Source organism: Parasteatoda tepidariorum, chromosome X2 (genome assembly GCF_043381705.1).
Source record: "Parasteatoda tepidariorum isolate YZ-2023 chromosome X2, CAS_Ptep_4.0, whole genome shotgun sequence".
Lineage (NCBI taxonomy): Eukaryota > Metazoa > Arthropoda > Arachnida > Araneae > Theridiidae > Parasteatoda > Parasteatoda tepidariorum.
This window is the reverse complement of record NC_092215.1, coordinates 18,139,636-18,163,551: the sequence shown is the minus strand read 5'-3', so window position 1 is coordinate 18,163,551 and position 23,916 is coordinate 18,139,636. Positions and strand designations below refer to the sequence as shown.

At 29.3% G+C, this 23,916-nt stretch overlaps 2 protein-coding genes across 6 annotated transcripts in view; both read left to right on the top strand.

The window, feature by feature from the left end:
* LOC107450583 (rho family-interacting cell polarization regulator 2) overlaps positions 1-23,916 on the top strand; it is a 66,218-nt gene continuing 42,302 nt past the window's right edge. Inside the window, exons 1-6 of one of the 5 annotated variants that reach the window (XM_043042057.2) lie at positions 2-137; positions 7,497-7,615; positions 15,139-15,324; positions 18,958-19,105; positions 19,185-19,263; positions 19,886-19,915. In XM_043042057.2, coding sequence (XP_042897991.1) covers positions 15,141-15,324; positions 18,958-19,105; positions 19,185-19,263; positions 19,886-19,915 — 441 coding nt within the window. In that variant the 5' untranslated portion in view covers positions 2-137; positions 7,497-7,615; positions 15,139-15,140. Of the gene's footprint in view, positions 138-7,496; positions 7,620-15,138; positions 15,325-18,957; positions 19,106-19,184; positions 19,264-19,885; positions 19,916-23,916 lie in introns of all 5 variants that reach the window. The other 4 variants (XM_043042059.2, XM_043042056.2, XM_043042058.2 and 1 more) reach the window with 4 other exon arrangements.
* LOC110283251 (protein GVQW3-like) lies at positions 5,429-5,959 on the top strand. Its single transcript, XM_021148146.2, has one exon. It carries the CDS (start codon positions 5,429-5,431, stop codon positions 5,957-5,959), a length of 531 nt encoding a protein of 176 aa, XP_021003805.2.

Below are 23,916 nucleotides of genomic sequence, written 5' to 3'. Positions count from 1 at the left end.
GCAAACTTCGTAGCGCTTCGCACTTGTTACCTATGGGATTGATTATATTGATGGGTGTTTGACTCAGAGAGTGCTTGTTTTGTTTTGAACATTGCAGTGAATCTGAAATGAATGTAGCAACCGATGTAAACTCTAAAGTAAGTATGACTAATTCGAAATATTTCCAGTAAATATATATACATACGCAATAAAAATATTACTTTTTTCCATTATAATTTTTGTAATTTAGTACAGTGCTGCATCTAAAGAAATTATGTAATTTGTTTTCGTTTTTAACTACACCATGTGTCTCATTTTGTGATTAATCTAAAGTGAGTACCTGTAAGTATTTTAGAAAAAAAACCCGAATTATATTTTATGTAATTAGTTTATATTTGATGAAAGATTTTTATTACATTTTAATAACAAGTTGACTTAAGACGAATTTGAATTCTGGATGAAATTATGAATGTAATAAAAGAAGTTTAAAATTCTGAGATTTACAATCATTAATTATCATTTGTATATATGGAATATATATCTGTTCTCCTTGATCTGAAAGCGGTTTCATTCTAATTCACTATAATAATTGTTCTCTCAATAATTTTGTAGTTGTTAAGACGAAATTGAATTCTGGATGAAATTGTAAATGTAATAAAAGACATTTAAAATTCTGAGATTTAAAATCATTACTTATCATTCGTATATATGGTATGTATTTCTGTTCTCTTTGATTTTTATTCCAATTCTGATTCACTATAAAAAATTTTCTCTGGATCTTTTTAGTTGTTCTGTTTTATAAATTCAGTGAGTTGTTAATTGATGATACGTGAACTGTAAAGATCGCTATTTATCTATTAGTTGCAGTTATGGTAGGGGTGCACAACCTGCGGCCCGCGGGCCAAATGCGGCCCTTCGACTAATGAAGTGCGGCCCGCGAGAGCTTCTAAACACAATAAAAAAAAATTTAAAAATGGCAATTTTTAATCACACTTTTAAATCATCACGTTTTGATCCAATCAATTTTAACAGATTCTTTAGTAAATGTACGTTTAATGCGCTTTCTTTAAGTCGATTTTATCGTAAATATAAATGATTTTTTTTAAACAGTTATTTCCGCTTTTCTGCGTGATTTCGAAAATCCCGAATTTTTATTACGACGCGAGTTTCAGATCGCATAATCGCTTTTTGTGCACTTTATTTATGACGATTTCATCTTAAATCTAAGTGATTTTTTATCTTTTTTTTGCAATTCTTTCTCTTTTTTTCAACATTTTTTTCGGCAGTTATTGCTATGCATTCCCACGTATTATAAAAATTCCAATTATTCTATTACGACATGCAAATTTTAAATCATGCATTTAACACGCTTTATTCGTGCTGAATTCAGCATAAATATATTTTTTCCCAATTATTTCTATACTTTCCCAATGATTTGGACGATCCCGTTATTTAACTATGATGTTATTACGACACGTGATTGTTAATCGCGCAATTGAATAATCACTTTTTGATACGGTATTTCGGTACAGTTTTATCATAAATCCTAGTTATTTTTTCTTCACTTTTATTTCCACAACGAATATGATTTGGTCGAATGTGGTAATGAATTGTGATTTGATCAAAAACCAAGTATTCGGCAAAAAAAAGAAGAAGAAAAAATCGACTGAACGCCGTACACTTGGGGCCAAATAGCAAAATCGTTTAGCAGTATAGCAACACTGAAACAAAATTTCAATACTCAGAATAATATTTCCTGGAAAAACGTATTCATAAATTAACTCTAACAAATAAGGCCAATCAAGAACGTTTTTTAAAATGTCGAAAAGCGAAACAGAGAACATAAAAATCAATCTTAATTTTTGAAAAAAATTTTTAAAGCTGAACATCTCAGTTTTTCAATTACCAGAAAAAGCCAAGAAAAAAGAATTAAGTCAACAGAAATGCTATTAAAAATTCCTACGTTATAATGAAAACGCCTAAAAAAAGTTTTTTTTCATTTAAAGAAAATAAAAAGATAGAAAAAGAGGTTCTTAACTTTTTAAATGAAAATCTTATGCCGAAAATCTCAATTTAAATTTTTCTCATTGCCATAATTTTAGAAAAAAAAAAATTGCTCTAAAATAAATTTTATTAGTAACTTTATTTTAAAAAAAAATGCTGAGTCTTAATAAAAATGCCTAAAAGAAAAACAGAAAAAACAAATATTTCTTAGTTCCTGAAACAAAACTTTAATACTGAAAATCACACTTTTCTATGTTACTGGTTATTTATATTACAGTACAAGGAAAGAGTGATAATAAATTAATAGTATGAAACATTCTGTTAAAATGCTGGGTTATAATAAAAACAGCAAGAAATGGAAAAAAATCCTTCTCAATTCTCAAAGTATCGAAAAAATGACAAAATTGACTTGTCTGATTATAATTTTAAAAAAATAATAATAATAATATCTATAAAAATTCAGAAATAAAAAAAACTTAGAAAAATACATTTCTAAAAAATATTCTGCCGAATATTTGACTGATCATTCAACCAACTGAATTTTTCACAGAAGGGCCAAGTACTCGTTACATCCCTCCCTAATTTAAATGCAATGTTATTGCAACTTGAGAAATTCATAAAATGGCGGAAAACGTGAATTTTTAAACTGCTCACTGTTTGTAGTTTAGATTTCAATTTTTTGTTGCTTAAGTGATCTTTTTCGATAAAAAAAAGGAAAATGTTTACGATATAAAAAATCTAATAATTAATAAAATAAAATAATAAAGTACATTACAAAATAAGCATTGAATTTTATTTTGAACTATCACAGTTTTGTTTTTATTTTAGGCTTTTGTTTAAAACCTATAAATTTTCTTCAATTAAAATATTTAATTTGAATTTATATTACTTAATTACGACTAAACTTTTTCCTACTTTCATTCTGTGGGCATTGCAGTTTTTTTTAATTTATTAGAATTTAATTCTAAAATGAGTTTTCATATTGCATGATATGATAAAAAAAAAAATTTCTTTTCTTCAATGTTTATTTATTTTGATAAATCTATTGTTCATATGATAAAAATAGCAATTTTTTTTTGTAGAAAAAAAAAAGTATAAGTTTTTTTATTTTTGAATGAATTCTAATAATGGAACACTACTAAGTTATTGATATGACTAAGTTTATTGATAAAAAAAATGGAACGCTAATGTTTAAATAAACATTACTACATTTGTCATTAACATCTCCAAATACATGTGCGGCCCTTCGTTAGCCAACCTGCTGTGCAAGTGGCCCTTCACTCAAAAAGGTTGTGCACCCCTAAGTTATGGTTTAATATTGTCTGGTTTACTTACCTTTTCGGTGAGCTCGATAAGAAAGTATATGGGCTGCGGGGAGCTCTTTCTATGACTGAAGGAGGGAACTACTGACCGCAAAAACAAGCTAGGTAACAAGTGTGAAATAATTTTATTCTCCAACTCATTTTCTTAACTGCATTTTCTGACCTCTTCGAGCACCATAGTTAGGGATAATACGAGGGCTACTAGAAGAGTTTATCTGCACTTTTGTATAACTTGAAATTAAAAGTGCAAGGTGAGACTAGCAAAGTTATGTGTCCCTGAAAGATACTAAGGATTTTTAAAGAACCAGATTTATACTATAGATGAAATTAGAATCTTTTAGTACAAAAGAAATGTTTGTATTTCAAACATGGCTTACATTTCTTTTTAAATCAGAAAGTTTTTGCAATTAGAAAATAATCTATTTAATGATATCAAGTAGATATTGTTATATCCATTTTCATTTAAAACATCAAACTGAACCGCTGTCTTAGAATGAATTTGAAGTTTTATGTAAGCATTTACTAAATGCATGGATTATTTTCTGAAGAGCTATGGTGGTTCATCTGAAGTTTGTGGAACAGTTAAGTTTGATCCACTTAAAAAAAGTTCATTCTGTTTATCATCAATTAACAGATTTGTGAGAAATGAGTTATATTGTTGTGATCATCCGTACCAGAAACAACCTTTGGGTTGCTATCATGAGTTTTAAAAAAATTACAACAGCTAAGTGAGATTTCTCAACATTATAAGAGAACACAAATAGGCTTTAAAGAAATTTATTTCCTTAATTATTATACAATTGAAAATATTTTTAATACATTAAATATTTTTGCATCATCACATTGAAATATTCTGTCTTACTTTTTCATCAGGTTATTTTTACCTATTTTATCTATCTAATTTAAGGTAATAATTATTCAGGTACACTCAGAACTAATAACAATGCAAAATACATTCAAATTATAGGAAAATAATGCAGCTCTAAACTATCAATTCATATAATTAAAGATTAAAAGTGCTAAATGTAATCAAATCACAGAAGTAAAAGGGGAAAAAAACTAATTTTAATCTGATAATTTAGATAAAATGCAAAATACATCCACATTACTTAAAACAGGAAAATAAAAAAAAAGGTATTTATAAATAAAAAATTCAGTTAAGATTGAAAATATCTCCAAATTGCTGAAGTACGAGAGTGGAGGGACAAAAAAAAGCATTTATTATGTAGTAGTTCAGTTAACATGCATCCAAATCACGAAATATGAAAAAAAATAAATAAATAAACGAGACAGTTCTAAACTAATAGTTCAGTTAAAAGGAAAAATAATCCAAATGGCAGAAGTACGAGAGTGGAGGGACAAAAAAAGCATTTCTAATAAAGTAGTTCAGTTAACATGCATCCAAATAACGAAATATGAAAAAATAAATAAATAAACGAAACAGTTCTAAACTAATATAATTCAGTTAAAAGGAAAAATAATCCGAATTGCTGAATTACGAGAGTGGAGGGACAAAAACAGTATTTCTAATATTGTAGTTCAGTTAAAATGCAAAATGCATCCAATTCACGGAATATGAAAACAATAAATAAACAGACAAAACAGTTCTAAACTAATTGTTCAGTTAAAAGGAAAAATAATCCAAATGGCCGAAGTACAAGAGTGGAGGGACAAAAAAATCATTTCTAATATAGTAGTTCATTTAAAAAAAAATAAATGAAACAGTTCTAAACTAATAGTTCAGTTAAAAGAAAAAAATAATTCGAATTGCTGAATTACGAGAGTAGAGGGACAAAAACAGCATTTCTAATACAGTTTGTTCAGTTAAAATGCAAAATAAAATCCAATTCACGAAATATGAAGAAAAAAAAAAAAAAGAAACAGTTCTAAACTAATTGTTAAGTTAAAAGGAAAAATACGAGGCCTGTCTAAAAAGTATCCGACCTTAATTTTTCCTGCGCAAAGTAGTGACTTAAAGGCGGCGCCTTAGTGCACAGTGGAAGGTGGAACCTTAATGCACATGACTGAATTTTTTCACCATGTTCACTTGTGCAACTCGCTGGCTGTTGGTCGCCAAGTAAGGTGCTGTTCGTAGTGTTCGTCGGATTTAGTTTTCTCGCAAGATGACTGAACGAATTGAGCAAAGATACTGCATGAAATTCTGTCAAAAGCTTGGTGATTCTCAAAGCCAAACAATTCATAAGATTCTGCAGGTGTTTGGAGAAGAAGCGATGGGTGTGACACAAATTAAGGAGTGGTTCAACCGATTCAAATATGGCCGCACATCAGCGGAGAGTGAGCAACGTTGTGGCAGGCCTCAAATTGCTCAGAGTGCAGTTAATGTTGAGAGGTTGCGAAATTTGGTGATGGCAGTGCGGGAGATTGCAGAAGAGGTTGGAGTGAGTAAAGATTCTGCACATGCAATTTTGCGTGAAGATTTGAACATGAACCGAGTGGCTGCAAAATTCGTACCCAAGTTGTTGTCGCCGGAACAAAAAACACGCCTCTGCACATTCATCCCAATTGATCCACACTTTCTTAGCCAAACATGGAATTACAACCATTCGCCAACCTCTCTACTCTCTAGACCTGTCTCCTTGCGACTTCTGGTTGTATCCAAAATTGAAGACGTCACTGAAAGCATCCAGTTTTGAGAGTAGAGAAGAGATAATGCTGAACGCGACGACGGAGCTGAACACCATTCCAAAAGAAGACTTCCAGAGGTGTTTCCAGCAGTGGAAGGATCGGTGGGCTAAGTGTGTGCAAGCACAAGGGGCCTACTTTGAAGGGGATTAGGGTCCCAACTCCGTCAGGTATTCGAAATATTTTTTCCGGCCAAAGGGCGGATACTTTTTAGACAGGCCTTGTATTCCAAATGGCAGAAGTACGAGAGTGGAGGGACAAAAAAAGCATTTCTAATATAGTAGTTCAGTTAAAATGCATCCAAATCACGAAATATGAAGGAAAAAAAAAATAAACGAAACAGTTCTAAACTAATAGTTCAGTTAAAAAGAAAAGTGATTCAAATTGCTGAATTACGAGAGTGGAGGGACAAAAAAACCCATTTCTAATATAGTAGTTCAGTTAAAATGCAAAATGCATCCAAATCACGAAATATGAAAAAAAAAAAAAATAATAATAATAAACGAAACAGTTCTAAACTAATAGTTCAGTTAAAAGGAGAAATGATCCAAAAGGCAGAAGTACAAAGAAAAAGAAGCATAGTTCGAAACATTTCAGCTAAAATAGAAAAAAATTTCTTATCAAATTGCTGTAGTGTGAATAATGAAGGGGAGGTGAGAAAAAATGGAATTCTTTTCGAATAATTCAGTGCAATATATATTTCGTCTGTATTTGTTTCGTTACATCCGTCTCCATAAGCATTTAATTTTTATTTGTCCATTTTAAAATGGAAGATCTTTTCTGAAGTGTTTCTCCAATGTATATTCATTTATAAAATAATGAACTTAAACGTGTTGGGATCTTGATCCCATGCTCTGAGGGAGATTCTATGGTTTTGAGGGGGGTGGGAGATGTACTGTTCATGGTTTTGAGGGGGGTGGGAGATGTACTGTTCAGTCTGGTTCTGAACAATAGGCCAATAAGGGAAACAAAATAAGAGAAATAAAGGTTGAAGGAAATTAAAAATGGTGGGATTCGAAAATTTTTTTCCAAAAATTTGGCATATTTGCACATTTTGAAATTTGTTTAGAGAATGGACAAATTTCTAGTGGTAACAATTTTATAATGCTTGAAAAAAAAAGCAAGCTAATAGAAGGTAAAATATTTTCAAATTTTGTAAATATGTAGTAAATAAATATATATTATTAAGTTAAAATTCCTTAATTTTTTAATGTTGATGTTGGCCTTTTTAAAAATTACCATTGAAATTTTCATAAATTATGAGAAAGATTAAATGTAAAAATCTAAAAGTAGGTTTAAAAAACTAAATATATTAAAATTATTAAATATTTTTATTATCATTCTAGCTTTTAATTCAAAGTCACTCTGCTCTGAAAATGTCTGCTCATAAGCATGTGAAAAGCATTCATTTCTCAACTTTTTAAAAATTTTCCTCCAATTGATTGTTAGAAAAATCACATGTATGCAACAATTAATTTTTCTGTAAATAGCCAATATGAGAGAATTTTGCTGTTATATGATTTTAAAAACATTATTTTCTATTTACAGACATTACTTCCTGTCCTGATTCCCGTCTCTGAATGAAGAAATTTTATGTGATAATAGAAAATATGTGTTTTTAATTAAAAAATTTCTGTGTCAAAGTTCTTTTTTAAAATTACCAGAAAGCAAGTAATTATGAAGTTTAATATGTCTTCTAATAATGACTGTCTTATTTGACTGTATTAAGCAGGTGGTGGTATAGGAGGGACAGCAATTTTAACACTTTATTATACATTGCCTTATTGTTATAAAATAACAACTGTTAAAGATTAAAATGTCATTTTTACAACTGTTACATTCTTGCAACATATTATGAAATATCGAAAGAAGTATGTGATCTGGCAGATATTTTTTTTATTAATTGTATTTTATAAATCAAGAAGTTATTTTTAAAAATAGTAAAATTTTTTAGATAGACTTGTAGTCAAATTCCAAATTTTATAATATTAAAATTTTAACTAATAGGTAATCCTTATTATTGCAAAGACTTCTTTACTTAACTAAATATAAATATGCTATTAGAAAATAAGACATGGGTTTATATTGTTTACTCAGAAAAACAAGCACATTTATAATTTTTGAATCATAGTTAATTTGAAAATTAAAAATTTATTAATAGTTATTATTCTTACAGCTGAAACATTGCTTCAAGTTAAGAAAAAATATTTTTTTTAAAAATACAGGCTAATGTTAATGAAACTAATTTTTGATTCCCTGTCAAATTGTATACACATTACTTTAAACATGAAATATCTTTTAATGTGAACTTGAATTTCATTACCCTTAAAAAGATTTTTTACTTGTGAACATAAAATTTAGTTCCTTTCTGACTGGTAAAAAAACTGATCATTAACAGTGCTATAGCTATGAGAGTAGATTTTTTTAATGCTTTGTTAAAGTGTTGATAATTGCAACATTACAGCTGTCAAATGAAGGATTTGTATGAATTGAATCTGTTTCAGTCAGGGCCGGATTAAGCGTACACGGAGCCCTTAGCCATTCAAATTTTTGGGGCCCTTAGATTCAATTTTTTTTCTCGTATATTTTTTATTTATTCAAATGTGTTGTGTCCAATCCTTCAGGATCTAGCGACAGCTAGATCAAATCCATAAGACCGTGAACTCCAGCAAAGTTAAGCACCAGAAGTGGGCTATCACGGATGTCCGCAAGAGCGAGCCCCAAGCAATCGGGGGAGACCGGCATCAGATGGCACTTGGTGCAGGTTGGGAAGACTTTGCGGCCACATTCAATGGTCATGCATTTTAGGTGCCCACTGATATGGTCTTTTTCTACAGAACCAGGGATGGGCAGGTGGGGAGAGCCAGACCTGCTGGTCTCTATTTTTCGTCACTGAGAAAATTTCTTGAAAAGTGAGGTCATAGTCGGTAGTTGCTATCTCAGAGCAGCCTCTTTTAGCCAAGATATCCGCAACTTTGTTTCCAGGGACATTGACGTGAGAGGGGATCCACTGAACGTGGTCCTCCCTACGATTTGCTAGAATTTTGAGCATATTGAATATTTGAATGCCTACGAGGTCTTTTACTCGACTCCAGTCCTGTAGATGTTGAATCGAGCTGCGGCTATCTGTGAGAATCCAAATATCGCTAGAGTCAGTGGAGTGGAAGATGGTTTTTAAACCCTCCTCAATAGCTACTAATTCACTCCTAAGTACCGAGCAGTTATCTGAGTTTCGTCTAGAGAGTGGAACAGAAATATTCTCGATATAGATATCGCTTCCAGTGTGATTTGACTCGTCTTTACTGCCATCTGTATATTTAAAGTGGCATCACTCGGGATACAATTTATAACCTTGAGAGCCAGCTGTCGTAGGTATTCAGGGACATCTGAGTTTTTGTTTGTTTGAAACAGAAGTTCAGGGTGGAAGTGAACTCCGTATAGTCCCTCAATCGGGCTTACACAAGGTGTAAGAGATGAATACTCCACCGATTGGGAAATAATCTTCATTTTATCGACCAGACCAAATGGGCTTTTCCTTTTTAGTCTCTGGTTGTTGCTCCAGTTAGACAGATATTCAGAGGTTCGGCTCTGATTTTCATAACTTTTTAATTTGTTGAAATATTTTATCAAATTTGAGTTTCTTACATGATTAAGAGGTGGAAGATTAGCCTCGTACAGTACTATATCGTTTGGGCAGCTGTTTTTCAGGCCCCTTATAATGCGAGCCACGCTCAATTGCACTCTTTCTAAATCATGGAGGTTAGATGGTGAGACACAGAAGTAGACTGGGAACCCATACTCTAGGATAGGCCTAATAAGTGCAATATATGTTGTCCTGAGCGTTTTAACATCGGCGCCCCTGTCTCTACCAGAGATGTGCTTGAGAAGATTTAGTCTCTTGCAGCTCTTGTTGACCAGATTTAGAATGTGCCCGTTTGCTCGTGATCTCCTGATCCAAGACGAAGCCCAAGTACTTTGGATGTTTAATGTGGGAAAGAGGCTGGTCCTGGAATAAAACCTGGGGGTGATACGAGTACAGGTGTTTATTGGTCGTAAAGAAACCAACATATGCATTTTACTCAAATATACATTTATTCAAATACATTTTATTCAAATATAAAAGTATTTGTATATCTTTTCATTTAAGAAAGCACATTTAAAATAAAAATAAATAATGATAAACTAAATTTTACTTTATTTTGTTAAATTAGAACTAAAAAAATTATTGTATTTTATTAATATATATTTAAAATTGATTTTTTTTAAATCATTGTTTTTCTTAATTTTTTAAAATTTATTTTCAAAAATTTTTTTTTTAGGGGGCCCTANGGGGGCCCCTAATCATTGGGGGCCCCAGGCCATGACCTAGTCTGGCCTAATGGAACAAAATAAACCCTTTTCTATTTTAATATGAATAAGAGTTTTCTTTTGCTTTTTGGGGGTGTGAATGAAAAGTAAGATGTTTTTATGAGGAATAACCACCCATAGTTATCCTTTGTTCAATATGGGTAGCTATTTCTCCCACACATTGATCGTTATAAGAAAGTGATATTGCTGAATTCTTAGTGGATACTTTGGTTAATCTTATGGATGCTTATGAAACAATTAAAACTGTTCATTTTTTTGTAAAGCAAAATAAAAATTCCAATAATTTTGATTAGTTAGAAGACTTTTAAATGCATGTGCGATTAAGATACTAAAAGGGCAAGCTATTGCTGATCATTTTGTTAGTAATCTTCTCTAATTTATGCAATTAATCAGTTTACTCCTATTATTTAGTTACTTTTCAGTAATATTTTTATTTGTTTTTGCTGAATTAAAAAATAAATTGAGCACTGAAAGAAAGTACTTTTTTTTAAATGTGTCTGAACTTAGCTTTTTTCTTCCTTTATAACTTTATTTTATTTTTTAAAGTACTTGTTTGTATTTCTTATAAGATGTATAAAAGTTATTAATGTAATAGGAATAATAATGTAAATAAAATCATTAAAATGAAATATGTATATTAATTTACATATTCATAGTAGAAATTTAAGTTCAGAAAGCACAATTATATAACAGTTATGGATAATAAAAAATGCCTGTGTATTATAAAATTTTCACAAAAAAAAAATTCTGAACAGATAGTGTGAACTACTTTTAATGAGATAAAATTTTTTTGTCCCCCTTTTAGTTGACATTAACAAGGTTTGACTGTATCCATATTTTATTTAATTAACTGAAAAAAAGTTTTTTCTATTTTAGCAAAAACTTTTATTCTATACTTGCTAACTTCTAAGCTATACCATTTTATGTCAAATCTATGCAAGTTTTTGCTGAACCATTATATAGTTTTTTTTTCAATTGTTCAATCAAGTTCTTAAAAAATTCTCATGCAATTTTCATTTAGTATGATAGGATTATGCATAAGCAATATGTAATTTTCTTTCTTGAAAGCTCAAAATCTTGACTTGATATCACTATTGGTAATACAATTATTTCAAAATAATTTGAAAATGTGTATCAAAAACATTTTAATATAATCCTATTTTCTATGAACACAAATATGGATTTTGAAACAATTTATTTGAAAGATAAAAATTTTTGATTCTTAATTCAACATTAGTTTTTATTAATTAAAATAGCGTAAGTAAAAATTGCAAACTTAGATTGTTGAAGCATAGGACCATTCACTTATTGTAGCACCACTGCAGCATTCATTATTTCAAACTTATTAGGAATTTCTTCATTTTATGAAACAAAAACGAAAAAGGCTTCAACAATTTTACCATGTCAAATTGTTGTGGTAAGGAATTCTGGGCTTATAATTTTCTGCAATTTATTTAAAAATCTTGGGGGTGGAGATTTGTAGTTCTATAATTATTGATCCAGCTCTTCTAGCTAATTTTAGAAATAATCGATTCAGGGTTGGCAGGTTTTTGACATGTGACAGTTTTTGACCGTCACGTCAAAAACCTCACTGTCAAAAATGTTAAAAACCTATATTTCATATGTGAAATTTAATTAATACATAAAATTTATATATTTTTTTATAAAGGATAGTGTTTCTAAATATGTTCAAAAGTTATGGAAAAGACAAGAGAACTTTTGGCAGATAATGAAAATAAGTTACTGTTTTATGGATGTTCAGCTCACTGGTTGAATTTAGTTGGACAAGCTCTTACTCTAGAAACAATAATGAAACAAGTTGTAAAGATTCAAAAGTACTTCAGAGAAATTGCCACTTTCCAGCAGGTTTGCTTAAAGAATTCCCTGAATCTTTAAAACCTCAATTACCTGGATGGAGACAAGGTGGAACAGTCAACTTACATGCATTAATACTTTTTTAAAGAATAGACCATTTTACATACAGATTGCAGAAAAATATGAAGAGAAAGTTGATGCTGACATTTGTAGATTGGTAAATAACTACAATTTGTTTAAGCAATGCAAGGATCTGTTCTCGATGCTTCAGCCAGTTGCTATTGGTTTAGAAACCTCACAAAAAGATACTTGTTCGCTTGCTGATGCATGTTCAATATGGCTTTCTCTAATAAAGGACGTTTCATTGCAACCACATATTTCTGTAATTCAGAAGGGAATGAAGGAAATACTTAAAGCCCTTCCATTTTTTGGCCTATATGTTACATCCAATGTATAAAGGAGAAGGTTTGTCAGATACACGAAGTGAAGGTGCTCGTATTTGGGCTGGGAAAAAAATTGCGGGTTGTTTACCATTCGTAATATCATTTGAAGGTGAAGCATCACCATTTCCATCTTCTTATTTTTTACCAAGTGTGAAAAATATGGATCCAGTAACATGGTGGAAGGCTATAAACAAATGTGAATCTCTTAAGTCTGGTCCAGCTTCTGAATTTGTAGAATTAGCCATACAACTTTTATCATGCCCTGCCAGTTCTGCTTCAATAGAACGGATGTTTTCCAGTTTTGGACTAATTCGTTAGTTTTTCAGAAAAATCAGTAATTCTGAATTTTAAATCTTCAATTTTTTTTAATTCATAGTTAACATAAGACAATACAAATTTAAGTGCTTTCTGTTAAATACACAGAGTAGTTAGTGTCAATATACAGTATATTCATTTACTATCCTGAAAATTTAGTTTATCCAAATACTTGTGAATTTCATTTTGCTGAATACTATATAGTTGTGTTGAATATCTAAATATTCAGCTGTTGAATAATTACTTCTTGCTTTCAAGATATACATTATTTGTATTCTTAATACAAGTGGAGAAAAAAATATTAAGAGATAAAAAATTGTTTTTAAATGATAAGTGTAATAATTATAAATAAATATAATAAACAATATGAATTATATTTATCATTATTCATAAATATAACTACTTTTAAATTCAAATTAACATACTGGATAATAAAGAAATTCGGTATAACATTAAAAATTCTTTTTATACACTTGTATCAAGTTTGTATTTATACAACATAACTTGTATGTTCCTTATAAATATTAGGAACTTATATTTATAAGCAGTGTTTTCACTGCAGCGTGAGAATGCGAGAATCTCGCTTATTTTTATCTTTTCTCGCATTAAAAAATTATTAATGCAAGAAGATCGCACACTCTATTAATCATTTTCAAAATGAGCGAATTTTGGAAAAAGATTCGTCTTCTGCCATTTTAAATAAAATCCGTTTCACTTTTCTTCCTTGATCTTTCATTATTTTCAACATGGATCCCTGTTATCTAGCTTCCCTATTTACCAGCATTGTTCAGAACCGGTGCAAAAACAGTAGAACACAATCCCCCCCTCCCTGAACGACGGAACACCTTTCAGAACACATTTTTCTGCAACCACGTGTTCACGGAAGGAAAGATTTCTTCATGTAAGACGTTTAAATTTTTTCAATGCTACAAATTTACTAAGTGATTTCGAATTGTTCAGCATCTGTTGCAAGGTCATATAACACTCAAAACCGAATTAAGACAAAATATCATAGACAAATGACTGATAAACATTTGAGCAACCTAATGAGAAAAGCTGATGAAAAAGTAGATATAGAACGTTTTCCATATGATGATGCAGCAAAAATATTCAATGCTTTAAAATTTAGATGTTAAAAATGTTAATTAGATGTAAAAATGTATTATAATTAAAGAAATATTTTTTTTCCAAGTCTTCGCGTTTTTTTTAATTTTTAGAAATCTCACTTAACTTTTTGAAATCTCACCCTGTTTTTGAGAAAGGGTGAGAAATTCTCTCTCATTTTTTTCTGTAATGAAAACACTGATAAGGAATACTTATATGTCAAAAATGCATAGTAATAAACTTTTAATTTTCTTAAATATCAAAAAAAAAAAAAATTTTTTTTTCAAAATATAAATATTTAAACAATTTTTGTGCAAAACTTTTCTGCACATGCATTTGAATATAAATTTCTGAGATTTTAAATCTGTTATTTTACCTTAATTTTAATTAAAAAATATTTCAAAACCTGCTGATTACCTATAGTATAATTAAATTTCAATATAATGCATGGCAACTGTTGGTAGTTTTGAAGTTTATATATTTTCTTGGCAAACTTCAGTTTTTGACGGTTTAAACCAGTATTATACCCTTGTCATGTCAAAAACCACTTTTTGACGTCAAAAACCCAACCTTGAATCGATTCCAATCAGCAATGCACTAATCATACCATATAATTTTTTTAATGGTGAATTGAGGCATCCTCCACTAAATTACTTTTGTACATAAGTGTTGAGCACCATACACACTGGGTGTTTGTTTAAAAATTATTTATACTTTACCTACTTTAAAATATTTTGCTTAAGAACTCCATTTATATAATTAATTATTGGTATGAGGGAATATTAACTGAATGATACTGACTATTAAATTTTTTAATGCAGCAGTTCTATAAAAATGTTTCTATAAATTGATCTCTAACTATTCTTAATTCTTCAGTGCTCCTGTCTAAAAAAATTATACTAAAAACTGTTGCAACTTTTTGTTCTGTAACTGAATAATTCTGAAATTAAAAATAGTATATTTCTTTCTTATTTTGCAATATAAATTGCCTTTATTATACTTAAGTAGGACAAATTAAATTTGATTTGTTTGTCCATTATTAAAGTAGTTAGGCATATGAATCTATTGCAAAAAATGTTCTAATTTTTTTTCTTTGGTCCACTGCTAAATTATAAAAATATTTAAGAATGCAATTTTTTTTTCAGTCATGTCATTGAACGAAAAGAAATGTCCAAAACAGCTGCCTGACATCTATTTGACTGAAAGCATTTGCAGAAGCAAATCCTTTGGTGGTTTGTCTCACAGAAGAACTAATTCCGCTGATGCCACATTTGCCTCTGCAAAAGAAGATGTGTCTTACGATGGGAGCTTAAGTAAATCATTCTATAGTGGTAATATGCTATTTTAGTTTCTATTCTGAAAATGGCTCTTGTTTATATTTAATTTTTAAGAAAGTAGTTTCTGCAAAATTACTGTTTCTTTTTAGTTTTATTTTCCAAATTTTTTTTCTACTGTTTCAAAGTTTTGAAACTTATGAAAATTAAGCACTTATATTTGTAACTCAGTTGAAAATAATTGATTTCAGTTTCAAAATTACAGTGCTGCTAAAAAGCACATGCATTAAGGGGTGCGTGTTACCCTGTAACTATCATTGACAAATACAAGTAATTTTTAAACTTACATGTTTTCTTCTTCGCATAGAATTTGCTCATGATATTCTTGAATGAAAAAGTGTGCAGTGCATATTCTATATTCTAGATCTTAAAAGAGCAATAGGCTAGAAACTGAGCATTGTATTTCACAAAAATCTGGGTGGCTCTTAAGAGAAAGCCATACCATGGGAAAAACTTTTCATCGCAAATTCTCTTTCGCCTTCCTAACTAATTTAAAGTTTAGAAAAAGTGAGTTCAGACAAACTTAGAGTAAACCATGAATTTTCAAATACTGAAAAGAAATTTTAAAAATATCAAAACGAAAGCAAACTTTGAGAAGATAATATAGAATTACAAAACAGAGAAGTTCTCTTCCAATAATTTGTTTGCATTTAGAAATTTTTTTTTAGCGATTGAAACTTCATGGCTTACTGTGGGTTTGCCTGAACTTACTTTTATGTTTTAAACTAGCAATAGAGGTGAAAGAGAATTTGCGACGAAAAGCTTCTCCTGTATGGCGTCTTCCTAATAGACTAGAAGCAGGGTTGGGTTTTTGACGTCAAAAAGTGGTTTTTGGCATGACAAGGGTATAATACTGGTTTAAACCGTCAAAAACCCGTCAAAAATGTCAAAAACTGAAGTTTGCCAAAAAAATATATAAACTTCAAAACTACCAGCAGTTGCCATGCATTATATTGAAATTTAATTATACTATAGGTAATCAGCAGGTTTTAAAATATTTTTTAATTAAAATTAAGGTAAAATAACAGATTTAAAATCTCAGAAATTTATATTCAAATGCATGTGCAGAAAAATTTTGCACAAAAATTGTTTAAATATTTATATTTAAAAAAAATTTTTTTTTTTTTTTTGATACTTAAGAAAATTAAAAGTTTATTACTATGCATTTTTGACATATAAGGAACATATAACTAATATTTATAAGGAACTTACAAGTTATGTTGTATAAATACAAACTTGATACAAGTGTATGAAAAAAAATTTTAATGTTATACCGAATATCTTTATTATCCAGTATGTTAATTTGAATTTAAAAGTAGTTATATTTATGAATAATGATAAATATAATTCATATTGTTTATTATATTTATTTATAATTATTACACTTATCATTTTAAAACAATTTTTATCTCTTAATTTTTTTTTCTCCACTTGTATTAAGAATACAAATAATGCATATCTTGAAAGCAAGAAGTAATTATTCAACAGCTGAATATTTAGATATTCAACAAAACTATATAGTATTCAGCAAAATGAAATTCACAAGTATTTGGATAAACTAAATTTTCAGCATAGTAAATGAATAGGCTGAATATACTGTAAATCGACACTAACTACTCTGTGTATTTAACAGAAAGCACTTAAATTTGTATTGTCTTATGTTAAAAAGATTATTAAGAAGATTTAAAAGAATATTAAAAAGATTTTTCTTTAAAAGAAGATGTCTAATGTACAAAACTGCTAATGTTTATCTTTAAAAATGTCTAATTTTTAGTATAATCTATACTATACACTAAATTTGGTTATAAATAAATTTCTTAATAATATCACTGCAGATTTTCAATAACACATGAAAATGAATACATAATATTACAAAAGATGTGAGTTTTCAAAAGTACAAGATTTTGGTTACTATTCAAAATATAAGTGTTTCTTCAAAATTTTAAATTTATTTTTTCTAGAACATATTTAGAAACACTATCCTTTAAAAAATATATAAATTTTATGTATTAATTAAATTTCACATATGAATATAGGTTTTTGACATTTTCGACATTTTTGACAGTGAGGTTTTTGACGTGACGGTTTAAACCATGGTTTAAACTGTCAAAAACTGTCACATGTCAAAAACCTGCCTGACTAGAAGTATTCAAAGTTGTAAATGTTTTAACTAATAAAAAGTCTCAGCTTTTAAATAGGTAACAATTAAGCTTAAACTAATTCATCAGATAAATTTGTTTACTGTATGAATTGTTTTTTAGAAATAAGAATACTTCTCCCATTTTGAAAATGTTGTATGCCATAATAATATTGCTGTAAAAGTATCCGGATTTTCAAAACTATGTCAAAATATAAAAAAGAAACTGTGGAAACTGCAAAAAGTATTGTAATATAATTTGAATCTACAATAGCATCATCAAGAATCAAGCCTGTTAAAAAGTAATTTCTGTAGTTCGAAATTCGCTAGCCATAACAATTCTAGCTAAAATTACAATGAAAATATAATTATAATGCATAGCTAGAATTACAATCGAAATGAGTGCTAAAACCGACTTAGATAAAATTAAAAACTTTCTGCAAATACAAAATTAGTGAAAAACTTTTTGCAAGAAATTTATTTACTCTTGTAACTAGTTTCAATACTTTCACTGCCACCTAATTTTGACAAAATATGTTCGAAAATTGTTGATATTTTTTAAAGTCTTTGAATTTTTATAAAACTCTAAATTGATTACTGTACATACCAACATATATTTCTACCAACATATACGGTATTTGAAGATATAAAACTAATTATTGACTTACCAAACTTTGGGTTGTATAATAGTTTTCTAACATTGACGGTAGGGTAGAATATGAGAATTCTGACCCTTTTTTCTATTGATGAGTAATATTAGGAAATGTTGCGCAATGGTGATAAAGTTTCCATGAACAGTGTTCACATATTCGTTTAGATTATGCATATCTGATCTGGTGTCAAGACTGATTTTTGAATAAATCGTTAACAAATAAAGTACGAAAAGGTATGCGAATGATTAAAAAATAAAGTACGAAATTAGTGTTTCATAATAACATCATGTTCGTTAAAAAAAATTTCAAAATTTTAAAAACCGTTTGTAAATGACTGAAAACAATCGTAAATTGATGTGACGAATTGATATCGTCTAAAAGTAGTGACTCAGATTCAAAATTTGCTTATTTTAATAGAATATTTAAAATATCCTAATTTAAAAAACTGTGAATTAAGCCAAAAAAAGAACTATTTAAGAAAAATAATCATTAAATGATGTCTTGGTGCTTAATTAAGTTCAAAGGATGATTATAACAGCCTTGTCCTACAAACCTGCTCACTGAATGAAAACTAAATATGGAAAAAAACAGGTTATACATAGTCGTCAGTTTTTATAGTTTTCACAGGGTATGGTTCAGCTTGGAATTCTTTACTTACATTTTTATCGCTTTCATTATTTTTTTCCTCTGCTTTAGTCTGAATTTCAGCTACAATATCCTTGTGAGTAGATATCTTGGAAGTGATTACATTGGCATCAATTGATACATTACTTTCAAATTTTTCACTATACCTTTTCGAATTGAAGTCTACTTTTTTCTCAATGGTAATTTGCTTTTCAGGATTTGATCCAAATTCTGCATTAAATTCTCCAAAAAGTTCTTCGTGGTCATCATGGATCCAAACAATTAAAAAGTCAAGTAGATTAAACAAATCTCCCCAACCAGAAAGAACTCAATTGATTTTTGATACTATTTGCAAAGGCTTACAGTAAGTATTACTTTTTATAATATTAAATTAATAAAATGTTTGAATAAGTTATAAATATCTTAAAATTTTTATTTAACAGTGAGAGTATAAAGTTGGTACAAAGTGAGATATCAGATTCACGTATCGCTTTTGACAATATATCAGTATCTTCTGTTACGGTGAGTTCATTTTCTATGTTTTATCATTATGCAATGATTTTTATTACTTATAATTAATTTAATGCTTATAAATTATTATAATGCTTATAAATTATAAGCATGCTCAATAATTTCTCTGGGTTAGTTTAGATTATCTTTAAGTGAACCCTTAATTGTCATGCTACTTATTGTACAAAATATTCCTTGCAAACTTTTCTTTCTTTTTTTTTGGGGGGGGGGGGGANTTTTTGGGGGGGGGGGGATATGAATAGAAAAATATTAAATATAGTGTTATTTTTTCATAACTTCATTATATTTCAGCATCAGACTCTGACTATGCCTATCATTTTATTGAATTTTTTATTAAAAATTAAATGTTAACATCTACCAATTCATAACTAAACTTGTAAGTTTTGTATTTCAATAAAGTTTCTCAATCTTGCTAAGCAATATTTTTATAATTTCTTTTTCAGTAGAATATATTTTAGTTTCTCTTATCGGTTTTGGGCAGTAAATATAGTATTCTTGATATAAATCTATATAGTAAATATAATATTCTTTATAAGTAAATATAGTAAAATAATATACTTGATTCTTAAAAGAGATGTATTGAAATTAATTAAAGTATTTATTGATATCCTAGTCCCAAGGCAGACTATATGAATTTGAGAAGGTGAGTTTTTGGATTTGACATTTTGCATTCTTTAATTTGAATTCGTTTGTTAGCTTCTTCTTATTTCCATGCATCTTTCTCAGAATGTGCATTGTGTTACTAATGAAGTAACATGCATGATATCAAAAGGCTACAATAATATAATTTCTTGCATTTCATTCAATATTGTTTATATTTACAATATCGTTATCTGCATGAATGTTCACTTTGTTTGTAAACATCCTGTTTATTTTTTATAGTTTCTGTAGAAGCATTGTTTTGCATGTCAAGATTCAATCTTTCCATAAATTATTTCTTTTTAGATTATAAGTCTTCTTCCTTTGTTATTCGTTTATCTCAATGATCTTAATCTTGCAACTGTGTCAGATTAGAGCTTTTACTTTGTAACACACTCTCTTCACTTAGTTTAAAGTTATTTTATGCAATGGAAATGCCATGAATTTGTTAGCTTGATTATTGTTCTAAAATTACTAATGTTTCTTGTATTTATTTTTCCCTTTGTTTGTTTCAAATTTTAAAATTATTTGTCAATAACCTTCGCATATCTTATTAATTTTCTGAAAATGGGGATTTGATTGCAATTTACTAAATAAAAGAGTTGCAGGCTAAACTTGAACAGTTATTTTCTCTTTTCTGTTGCTCTACTTAACATTGTTGATTGTTGTATTGATATGTTTGCTATACAGTGTATTAAGGTTAGAATATGCATGCTTAAAAAGTATGCTTAAGGCTCAAAATATGCTTGCATTTTACATTAGTATGGGAACTGCTTTCAGTAAAATGGTCTAAAAATTTTCAAATTTTGAAACTTAAAAAATTCTCTAGTTTCATGTTAGTAATTTTAACACTTTGGCTGTCACAAATATAGAAATTTACATTCTTCTCCTGATTGCAAAGCCAGTATTCCTTTGTTATTTGATGGAGAAACAGTGTATAAAGGAGAAACATTTGACCAAATCAGGCCATTTGTGCAATTGTGAGAGATTGCTTTATCATGCATTAATAAACAGCAACACTTGCCTAAGTATAGTTTTTTATTTTATTTTAATCTTTATAATTCTTTATTTCTTCGTTCATAGTTAGTGGTATGATTCAGTTACTATGCACATACCAGATTTGATATATTTGGAAATTGAAACTGGTTCATGAAAACATAAATAAATTTTATGAAAATTAAAAATCATCAATATGTAATCTGAAAAAAAAATTCAAATTGGCTGTTGCTTTTTTTATTTCTTTTTTTATAATATCTCTGCTTAATGTTGCATATTACCAAATTTAAGTATACGAAATAGTTTTTGTTTGCTTTTAAAGATGCAGTTCATATGCTTAATGCTGGTAAAAGAATTGCAATAACCATAAAACATTTTTTCATCTTCTTAAGAATTTTGTCATGGCTTCAATTCAGTTCTTGCTTTCCGATTAAACAGATTCATGTTTTGGTTGTTCCATTAACTTTATTATTTCTGAGCCAAAGACTCTTATTGATGGTTGCGGGTAAGGGGAGCTGTCACTCTTTATGACAGAATGCTCTTAGGGAGCATTACATATATATGTAGATATCAACTAGATGGAATTAAGGTATGAGTAAAGGAACTGATGAATTCAGTGAAAAATTATCTAACAATTACATCAATAAATTGGCCATGAAGTTTTTTAACAAGGAAAGAAAAATAATTTAAGGAATTTTAGTAGTGTACATGATGTACTGTGAAGTTAATCCCAATGAAGGATGAGTTCTTAGTGAAAATTAAATTGAAAGAAAGATCATCTTGACTGAAAGACTTTACAATTATGATAATATACAGTTGATTTGCTACTAAATTTACCAAACTCAAGACAATTAACTGAAAGAAACAATGAAGTAACCTTTATACACAAGCTTTTCCTTTATGAGAAAGCATTTGCTCTTATTTCTGGATGTAAAAGGTGGTTTAGACTAATGTTTACATTTTCAACACTGAAGACATTTTATTTTGAAAACATTCGGATGCATGAAATCAAATTGAGCTTCTGTCTAGACCATTGTTTCTCAGCGAGGTCCATGCTGCTCTCGGGGGGCAGTCGGAGTATGTGGAGAGGCAATGAACTTGTTTTAGGCAGCAGGGAGGCGATGAGCTTGTTGTCATTCAAATTTAATTTTAAAACTTTCAAATGAAATTATTAAATAAAGATTAATTTAATAAATAAAATAAATCCAAAATTATTATTAAAGAAAAAAAGATTAAATTTATATAACAAATTAAGATTTTACGATTCAGCATTTTTACCAGCAATAAAATGAACTTATGCGACACATATTCTCCAATTCAGTGCATGAGTTGGTTGTTTTTGCCTCATTCAAGCCATTTATCGATAATTGAAATGCATGCAATTTCAGTATGAATGTTTGATTTGACCCAGGTTTTTTATGATGGTTTTCGTTTGCTTTTCAGTTTTTCCACCCAGTTTCGATTCGATTTCGTTGTTTATTCAGCCAGGTACATGCGTAAATTAGTTTATTATTCTAAATTATTTATTAATTTTCAGGAATAGTTGATTTGTTTTCAACCTATGTTGTTTTGATGCCCCCAACAATTTCGGTTAACAAAAAGAAGTGTCATCAATACAGTGTCACATACTTGAAGTTCGGATTTGTTCAATCACCTTTGAACTCTCAACTATGCATGTGTTTACTTTTTAACAAAGCTTTATTTATTAAGGCAATGAAATTTTACTGTTCGCAGGAGCATATGCAAAATATTCATCCTGACAAGCAAAATAAAGATTTGTCATTTTTCACAAACATCAAGGACAAGTTTCTAAAGGCACCTTCAGTCTCAGGCTTACTAGCAACCTCATCACAAAATTGTTATGATGGTTTGAAAGCGGCTTATAAAATGTCAAAATTAATAAAATCTAGCCGCATCCAATGTAATAAAAATATCCTATTAAGCAACGATACAGTGCTGCAATGAATTAATGAGATGGCTGAAGACGTTGAAGTTTCCTTATGCAAACTTTTGATATCCAGCATATGTTCCCTTAAATTGATGAGTCAAAGAGAAAAACATTCCTCTTGCTAATATTATGTTTGTTGCCACTGTTGGAGCTCCTGCATTGGTGGGCCGACTTCATGGGTTTATCCCCCTTTTGAAGAGGGAGGTACCAGATATTTTAGCTGTTACTGCGTGATTCACAGACAGCATTTAGTTGGAAAAATCTCTGCGAATCTTTGCATCAGTGACTGCTCTATGTCGATCTCTGCTGTGAACAAAATTTGCTGTAATGCTCTCAACAATTTATTATTTAGACGACTGTGTAAAAAAAGAGATGAATTCAATCGTTTTGTGAATATTGAAGCAGCAGAAATTCAGATTTTGGTTAAACTTTCAACTAATGAAACTTTGAAATGATGATCTTCTCACAGAATTTTGGCTTCTAGGCAACATCAGTCGGCCTCTACTCTGGACTGTGGACTATCATCAAAATTTTTTTAATTGCCTTCCCTTCCTCCTAGGGGTGGTTCCAGAAATTTTTTCTGGGGGGGGGGGTCATAGACTCAGATTCCCCCTGCCCCCCATAATTAATATTTTTTTCGAAATATTTTTTTTGAAAAAAAAAAAAACCTGGAGTTTTTAATGCTAGTCTTCTCATTTATTTTTTTCATAATGAACAATAGAACAATACATAAATAATTCAAGTATTCAAAATCTTTAAATAATTAATGTAATGCGTTTTTAACAAACTTTGGCAAATACAATCTTTGGTTAAACCTGTTGAAGCGCGCTTCAACATTATTAATGCTTACAATGAAACTATGACGAATTTCGTTTTATTCTTTTGGATTATTATTCTTGAAACAGTGAAGAACGTAATTAGATGGGAAGAAAATCAAACATGTTTCTGACCTACCTAGGTGTATATGCCCCCTTAAAAATTTTTTAAAATATTTTATTTCTTTTGTAAACTAGTAAAAAAATTATTTAAAAATTTTTTTTTTTCAATTTGGGGGGGGGGGG